The 9,125-nt window shown below is 39.9% G+C and overlaps 1 protein-coding gene across 1 annotated transcript in view; it reads left to right on the plus strand.

Moving 5' to 3' along the window:
• The window catches only part of LOC126238113 (cyclin-dependent kinase-like 1), a 247,032-nt gene extending 244,252 nt beyond the window's left edge, over positions 1 to 2,780 (plus strand). The window contains exons 7-8 of the mRNA XM_049947768.1: positions 931 to 1,074; positions 2,723 to 2,780. Of these exons, the coding sequence (XP_049803725.1) occupies positions 931 to 1,074; positions 2,723 to 2,761 (183 nt within the window). The 3' untranslated portion in view covers positions 2,762 to 2,780. The remainder of the gene's footprint in view (positions 1 to 930; positions 1,075 to 2,722) is intronic.
• The last annotated feature ends 6,345 nt before the right edge of the window (positions 2,781 to 9,125 follow it).

The raw sequence follows: 9,125 nt of genomic DNA on the forward strand, positions 1-9,125 counted from the left end.
ACCTCCTTTAACGACGGCTCAGAAGTGCACGTCGTATGTAACAGCAAGCACCGTCCTTGATGTGCTCTGCTGTGTCATATTAACATAACAATGTTCTCTCACTTGTTTGCTGCATTCTGTTCGTAACAATAAAGAGCTTGTAATAGATGAGATGCACTTCACAACAGTGAAGAGGAACAAGTCTAAGTTTACGTTTTAGAACCGATGTTTATTGACATATTTTTTGGCCCTTACTACTACCTCTCAAAATATGGAATGCTTCTTTTATATCGATGTTGTTAGTGTTTAAGTAGTTTCTGTGTTCAGCCGCATACAGTTTTTATCTGTTGTGGACTTTCTTTTAATCACTTACAGGGTGGGTATTTCAGGTATTTTGATCAAGTGTTAGACTAAGGAATCGCAGTATTGCAGTTGGATGGATAGGACGATTGTGGACTGTACGGCAGGCGTCTCGAAGGTGGAATGCTCGGAACAGTTTTCCTTTACGCAGTGACTACGCTGGAGATATTGCAACAGAACAGGTACCAATGGCGATGAATTGCAATGGAGCTGGAGGGCTCCTGGGGATTAACGAAATGTATGATGGAGAGAAGGCAGTATCGCCAGTGTAAGCAGGTACTTGGAGGGGTTGGGAGGAATGGTTACAGGAGAAGGCATTGTTGTCATAAGATGGCTGCTTCTTAAATTTCTTAAGGCATGACAAGATTTTTAGTCTCTGTGCGCAATGTTTCTGGGCTACTCTATAGTGGGATGGTGTAAGTTATACTTCTGAAAATAGATATTTATTAAAGAATTTGTAGAATGTTCCTTACAAGCTTACGTCAAGGTTTCGGAAAAGACACGAAGTAGGCCCACCGAAAGACAGAGTGGATGTGATACATCCTTGCACCTGTGGCCATTTCGTACTTAAAATCATTGCGCTGCTTGCAGAAATGCCTGGACATGGATCCTGTCAGGAGATGGAGCTGCGAGCGGCTGTTGAAGCACCAGTTCTTCGACAACTTCCACTACGAAATTCCTCAGGCGGACCTGGAGGAGTTCGAGAAGCTGCGGAAAACACGCGACAGATCCAGAGTGAGTATGACGTATGGCTGCCAAATCCTCAAAATCTGGTCCAGGGTTCAAAATCTACAGTTTTGTAATTTACGCTTACGGTGATGAATTGATTTTAGTAATTTTAAAACCATTACTATGCATTTGTCTGAGATTCATTATTTAGAAACATTTTATTGTTCTGCTGCCCATTGGTACCAGGTTCTCTCTAAAGAAAAACAAGACTTCTATCTAATAATGTCAGTGTTTTTGTATGATATAGCTGTTGCTAAGGCATAACAAAACATAATTTAATAATGGTCCAAGAGTTACAGCGAACATAAACAGGAGAGTAAAGAGTCGCACCGAACATAAGCATGATGATAACAGCAAATCTGAAATTAGATTAAAATGTTATATGTTATATTTACCTTGTGAATGAAGATAAATTTACTGTTCATGTTTGCTTTCAAATACATAATTGTGTGCAAAGGGTACTGAATTTAGAAAATAGGGAGCAGATAACAGCACGTATGCTCCACAGTCTGCATTACTAAATTGCAAATTATGTACACAAACATCCCTCGTGAATCAGTCTATTTATTAGTGAAATTCGTCTGAAAATCCCTACGGTAAGACCTTAGACAAGCGTTCAAATACATACAGTAAAACACTTCGGAGGACTATAAATTACAATAAGTATAGGTGGTATAAAGCTAATACCTATCACTATGTGCAAGAATTGTTTAGCAAGGCAGATTTCAGTTTTTGTGTATTGTATCTAACTACTTCTACAATAACACATTTTATTCTTCTTAGTGATTTGTGCCCCTGCACTTACTTTTTCTGCTAAGGATCTAACACTGCTTAAAATTACCTTTAATTGTTGTTAATGTATAGCTCCACATTTGTAAGAAGCACTACTAAGATCTGCAAGAAATGAACTTTAAGGTTATGTAAAGCAATTTGAATATAAATTTGTAATTTACCTCATTACATGGTTTTAGAAATCTCATGCTGGACCTATCGTAACTGATCTCCAAAGAAAATAAGTTGCTCGAATATGGACAGCTTTTTCGGATCTGGGGTAGTGTGTGTAACCTTAATATTACAGTATACTTTGAAAATATCTCTCTCCACCAGTCGACGTATGTCTGTTTCTGTAAAGCAGTTTGAATATAAATTTGTAATTTACCTCATTATGTGGTTTTAGAAATCTCATGCTGGACCTATCGTAACTGATCTCCAAAGCAAATAAGTTGCTCGAATATTGGCCAGCTTTTTCAGATCTAGGGTAGTGTGTGTAACCTTAATATTACAGTGTACTTTGAAAATATCTCTCTCCACCAGTTACAAATTTCACTGTTCCAAGTGTCACGGTGCTCCAAAACAGAGGCTCACACCTTGCTTCTTATCCTGTGTACCTTTCAATATTTTTGTGGGTACATACTTGCCATGTTTTTTCTTTTTTTTCAATTATGATTAATCCTGTACTGTACCCTTACACTACTTGTAATTTTGCAAATCATTGTCTCGTACAAGGAGCGCAAAATTTAGTGTTTATGATATTAATTTCTGATTTTAGAGATAATAAAAGATATTCAAATTTCATTAAATTTCTCTTACGGTTAGCAGAGTAAGATAGTCGAGAGACAACAACATTTCAGCGGTTTTCCCCTGTCACCCTCAGGAGATACCTCAGACAGGAGCGGTGTGTGCCCTCTCTTAACAAGGTCGCAGCAGTGCCCTCTTCGGATCGCAGATGGCTGCTCCGTGGTTTGAAGTGGCTGCCTGCGATCGACCATTCTTCCTCCTTCAGTCGACGCAAGCTCTGCAGGTATACACTTGTGGCCAAAGTTTGGAATCACCCAGAAATATTTGGCAGCGGCAGTGTTAAATAAATTGTACGCAAACAAGTATTCGTCTCCTTGTAGCGTGTTCTCTGTTTCAGTACGTTGTTCTATTCATTCTCCTTAGTATGGAACATATGAAGGTAATGCATTGTTTTTGTTTGATTCGGGCTATTGACACTTTTGCTCTCTACGTAGCTGCATACAGATAGTTTTATTTACTTTTGTTTGTAGTGTAGCCTTCATCTGTTTAGGGGAGTGTGCGCTGAAGTGTTCATCCCTGAAACATGAAAACTACCTTCTACTACAAGGAACCTAAATAGGCTTTCTGCATGATGCGTACTCTCCTCGCTGACCCACCCTACCACTCCAAATATATTGACGTCTAGCAAGTATATTGACGTCTAGTTGAAATCCGCAGTCAGTCGCTGTCTGCACCAGCTTTCTTTTCTGCGATGTACCATGCATTTTCAGTAATACTCCAGTCTGTAAGTAAACACATCCATATGTTCCATAAAAAAAATCGTACCCTCAAAATTATCGGCTTTTTATGTATGCAGATTTGCATGAGTCGGTACTGGTAGGTATGAATCAGATTTTGTATGACCCCGGCTGTAATTTATTGCCACTGTTTATGTTCTCTGATTGATGCGATGAGAAAACAATACCAATATATTCTGCTTCGTGATCACCTCACACGCGTCCCATGTTGGAAGAAACACCTGAAAGTCGCCTCATTGAAAACCATCAGTAATAGCTACAGTTCTACAGTTCAGTGCACATACTGACGAAATGACACCATCGAATATATCATATCTCTTCTGTGATAACTTCGGTTTTCTAGTGAATGTTTACCATTTCATACATGCTCCTGAAACTAAACGTAGCTTCTAGAAGCATTGCTTCTACCCGGCCTGAAGAATGTCTTGTCACTTTCTTGCAAAGCGTCATGGTGATGCTTTCTATTTGACCACATGTAACATGGTTAGTAGAAGCTTATTTCTTTGATAGCATGTTGTCAGGACCTCAGTCTTTGATTAGCGCGCAGTCTGCAAATTAAGTAATTCTTTCTGTGTTGTCTGTTGATTTTAATATTAGAGACTTTATGTAAAGTTCTTCTGTAAGAATGAAATCGTTACGCAATATTAAATAAAGATTTAGTTCATACGTCTGTTTTCAACTTGGGACCTACACTTTCACTATTGACGTGTAATATGGCACTGAACTAATACTTCGACTTAAAAAGATGCGTATCGTTTAATCGATAAGTCATTCGTACATTTTATCAGATACACTCCATAAAAGGTTTCAATGAAAATTACTTCTCACTGTAAAAAATTAACTGCTACTAAAATATGTTGCAGAAAATTGTAATTTCAGATTTCTACAGCAAAGAAAAATAATCCGGACGCGGAATTTATTTACATTCAGTAGGTAAACAAGGAGTTTTATACGAAGTGATTCCAAACTTGAGGCCACGAATGTAGCTATGCAGCTCGAGAGGTCATAACATGATACCATACTAGAAAGTCTTTTTGTTCTGTTTGTGAAACTGTGCAAAGTATGCGATATTGCTGACTTGGAGTTAATGAGACGACGAAACTGATTCTGTTTTCAAAGCAGAAGTGTCGTAATAGAGAAAAAATTACTATATTTCCTGTCTTCAGCGTCATCGAATTCCGCATTTCGCAATTCGGACACGCTAGAAACGATTACACTCACATGCATGTTCTCGAAGCACCGTATTGCATGTATGTGGCACATTTATACGTATCTTTGGAACTCGCTGATGCTTTCACTCTTTGCTCAGTAGGCTTCAGGCCACGGAACGAAACACTGATATCACTTAGCGGGGCTGTAAGTAGTATTCCATTCAAAAGTTGTTGCTTGTCTTTCTGGTTTCCGTCAAGAGTCATTTTGTTGTCTGTGAATCTTAAAGTGCTTTGTAGATCGTCAACAGTCGACCGGCTACCAACCGACGAAGCCAGATACAGCATATCTATCGTCTACCATAAAGTCTGGGTACTAATACTTATACTGAACAAAGGCGGATTCCTGTTTAAAAAATATACTTGCTCATGGAACAGACTGAGAAAGCATAAAAAAGTAAACTGCGGTTGTTTCACACCTACTTTCAGAAGGAATTCGTGAGTGTATGAATCTATATGAAAAGTTACGAGTGTTTATCTCAGAGGTCCCCAAACTTTTTTTATCTTCCTGACCACATTCCAAGGATTTTTGTTATGAGTGGCTCCCCTGACTTTTATATATTACATTTTTAAAGATTCACATGTCTTTGTGACAGCTGAAACAGTGCTACTCACTTGTATATACTTAACTGTAGACGGGTCGAATGAAAAAGTTAAATAACTCATAAAACTGTACTTTAAGTTCTTCGTTAAGGCTTACTGAGATCAGTACTTCTTATGTGTCATTGTATGGACTATAATCAACAGTGGTATCTTCGTAGCTAATACCTCCTCTAAACGAATTTCAAAAACTGTGAACAGGACATTTAAATGCTGAACGAGTGTTGAAACATCATTCTGATAATTTGTCTGTGACAGATTGTGAATCTGTGAAACTTCTCTACGTCCAATATTTTGCTTCATTAGTTTGATTCTGGAAGTAAAGGCTGAAATACGGGATTTTGTTTTAACCAAATGTAGACTTGCAACTTCAATTTAATCTCATTAAAGTTAGTAAACAAATCTGTCAAATAAACTGTGTGTGGTTTCTACTTGAATAAATTTTCACTTACAAAAATGGGAAAACTCTTGTGAGACTTAAGCCTTTGGCACACAGCTTACATCAGTGTGAAGTTTTCCTTGTTTTGGAGACGAACTGTAGAGATTGGTGCAATGTACATCTCAGACTTTTAGCAACTACATGTTATCGATGAACGATGCATTCTACTACAAATGCCTCAGGCAAATTTCATATTAAATGACTTATAAACCCACGATAGAGCACAAACATTCCGCTGATATATCAGGTAAAGGAACAGCTTTTTCTATGAAATAATCTTTTAAAACATTAAATGCTGTTCGCCCTTAATGTCTGTTGTCACGGCTTTCGCAAAGAGCAGTTCTTAATGGATGTCTTCGTCCGTAACAAAAGGAACTTATGCCAATAATAATGCTTCATTATCAGGCAAAGTTTACTCGTCTTTTTGTATGAAGAATTGGGTCGTACACAGATCATCAAAAGAGATGCTTTCAGTATTATAACTCGTTTCATCAATACGCTTTTGAAACGTCAATTACTTGATGCAGAAATATTTTTCATACTAGAGGCAGGCGACCATTCAGATTTGGCACAACTTTGAAATTTGATTGCAAATTATTTATTAAACTTTCCGCGGTTCAAAATTTCATCACACTGAAGCTGTGTAAGGCACATGAAACTAATAACAGAAAATATACATGAGTGTGCATCTAAGTATTCCAACATACAGAAATTTCAGGTAGTATCGTACTTACATGAATATCAAACTTTAGCACAAAGCTCACGAAACTGAGCACATAAACTGAATACAATACAAAACTCATCTCATGTAGACATACTTCACAGTGCCATCGTCTATCGAATAGAAGCAGCGCCAAACTGCGTGTGGCGATTGAACTGTCAAAGAGGTAAACGATGAGCAGTAGGTGGTGCTAGCGTTGACCATAGAAGGCAAGTGAAAGGTTAACTTTACAGACTTCTGCACACTGCGATTAACGACATGTCAGCACCTCGTGAACAAATTTGACAAAAACAGTTTTGGTACTTTTATCGAAGAGAAACTCATACTAACAGCATGAAAACTGCGTCGTTAGAAGATAGTTTACACATGCAATTACGACATGACGTAGTACAGAAACCAAGAAGAATTTTTAGTAAACCAAGGGTTTATAAGATACAATGTAGAGATTGCGATAATTTCTACATTCTTAAGATGGGGAGAGATTTCAGTTCTCGATACAGAGAGCACACATATCCCAGCAATTCCAGTACTCTGGGGTAACATTTAAAAGTGAAGAAGTATGGCTTGTTGCCGATAGCTGCAGGACCCTAGGTTTTGCGCGTCGTCCCTTATAATTGTCTGTTAGTCTTATTTTTCCTTTATTGTCACTTCATTCCCCTGGCCCCTTTGGGGCAGGGGTGGGCTGGCAGTGACACAGTTCGCCCCTCTTCAGCCAAGAGATTACATGAAATAGCACAGGAGAACATTACATATACAAAATACGGGGACAAGAGATGAAACGTACACATGAGAAGGGGGAAGTAATTGAGGTTAATGTATACAAAAAAGGGGTAGTTGGATGAGGTACATTTACATAAAAATCCACGTACGGTTAAAATGACACTCGATGAAGATGTAGCACAATAACACTGGTGGCACGAACAGCACAATTAAAAACGGCTTTCACACTGAACACATGCTGCACTTATGTTACATACATGGCGAATACCAAAACACGACAAGGTAACTGCAGTAAAATTTGAAGACCCTGCCAAGGGAGGGGAGTTTGGAGAGGAGGGAGAGAGGTAAGACAGATGGGGTGTTGTCAGAGGAGGGAGGCAGGAAGGAGGTGAGGAAGGGGTAGAAAATGGAGCCCATGGACTGGGAAAGGAGAAATGAGAAGGAAAGAGGGGAGGAGAAAAAAAGAGCAGAGGGCGGAGGGGAAGGAGAGGGAGCCCAATGGCAGGAAGAGAGGGGAAGAGAAGGGTCAGAGTAGGAAGGAAGGATAAATTTTGGGGTGGAGACAGTGGCAGTTCCCTTGGGTGAGGAGGGTGGGTGTGGAGATGGAGAGAGGGGGGGGGGGACATCGGTAAAGCCACAGCGGCAGGCAGGGAGTAGAGAGGAAAGGAGACATCAGGGGGTGAGGGGTATCAAGGCAGTGGTTGGTGCAAAGGATACGGATGTGTTCAAGGAAGAGAGGTGGGAAGGGGGTGAGGTCATATAGGATCCTCGCGGGTGACGGGACACAGATACAGAAAGTGACGGAGCGCATTGTGTTCAAGGATTTGGAGGGCTTTATAGAATTTGGGAGGGGTAGAGGCCCAGACAAAAGTGGTGTAACAAAGAATAGGATTGATCCAGGATTTGTAGGTATGAATGATGGTGGAAGGGTGCAATCCCCCTGTTCTGCCAGAAAGGAGTTTCGGGAGAGCGGAGTGTATTGTGGGTTTTGCATTGGATGGTAAGGAGTGGGTTAGACATTTTGGAACAATTCGAAATATGTACACGTCGCATCTATCAGTCCCATTGATTACTTAATGGGCAGGAGTTTTTCAGTAGGAAATGGTTCTTACATTTATTTGAAGGCAGTATATGAAATGTATCTTGGACTTGATCCAAATGCTGTAAGGTTGCTTGTTAGCTATAATCATCTGAATTCGTGAGCTATATAGTTGCAACCTGAATATACGTTAGTATCTTCCGCTATAGTCTTCATGGCTCATCTGATGTAGTCGTCTTGCCAGGCTTCCTCTACAGTTTCACTCGAGCCCAAGAGATGGAGCCAGTGTTCTCGCAGGAAACCACAATGTGGTACCTGCCTCACTGTGTAGCTCCTTTAATTACAGGTGATGCGTTGTGCATTGGTACTCCGCATTTTGCCACACATTAGTACTTCATGCTATTCATATGATTTACTTTACGATTACAGCACAACACGTGCATGCTTCTTCACCATTCATTCCACATTGTGGGTGCAGTAAATTTAACTTCTTGTATCAAATATAATTATGTTACATGTAGATTAAACTGTGGTTAACTTTGTGTAAGCTGCCCCTTGCCCCCTTTCCTGCCCCCATCCTCCGTCATCTCTCCTTCCTCTCTCCCTCCTCTCTAACCTTCCCATACTTGACAGGTCCTTCAAATTTTAGTGCAGTTACTCCGTCTCGTTTTTGTGCCCGACATGTATGTAACATCAGTGCAGTGTGTGTTCAGTGTCGTCGTCCTGTACTGTGAATGTCAGTTTTAATTGTGCCATTCGTGCCGCCAGTGTCTCAATGATACGTCTTCGTTGAGTGCTATTTTAACTGTTTGTGGCTTTTATATAATAGTGCCTCAGCCAACTACCCCTTTTTTGTATATTTTAACTACACTTGCTTCCCCCTTATCATGTGAACATTTCATCTTCTATCCCCCTATTTGTATACGTAATGTTCCTCTGTGGTATTTCATTTAAGCTCCTGGCTGAAAAGCAGAGAACTGTACCACTGCCAGCCCACCCCTGTCCTCATAGGACG

The sequence above is a fragment of the Schistocerca nitens genome, chromosome 1 (assembly GCF_023898315.1).
Source record: "Schistocerca nitens isolate TAMUIC-IGC-003100 chromosome 1, iqSchNite1.1, whole genome shotgun sequence".
Taxonomy (NCBI): domain Eukaryota; kingdom Metazoa; phylum Arthropoda; class Insecta; order Orthoptera; family Acrididae; genus Schistocerca; species Schistocerca nitens.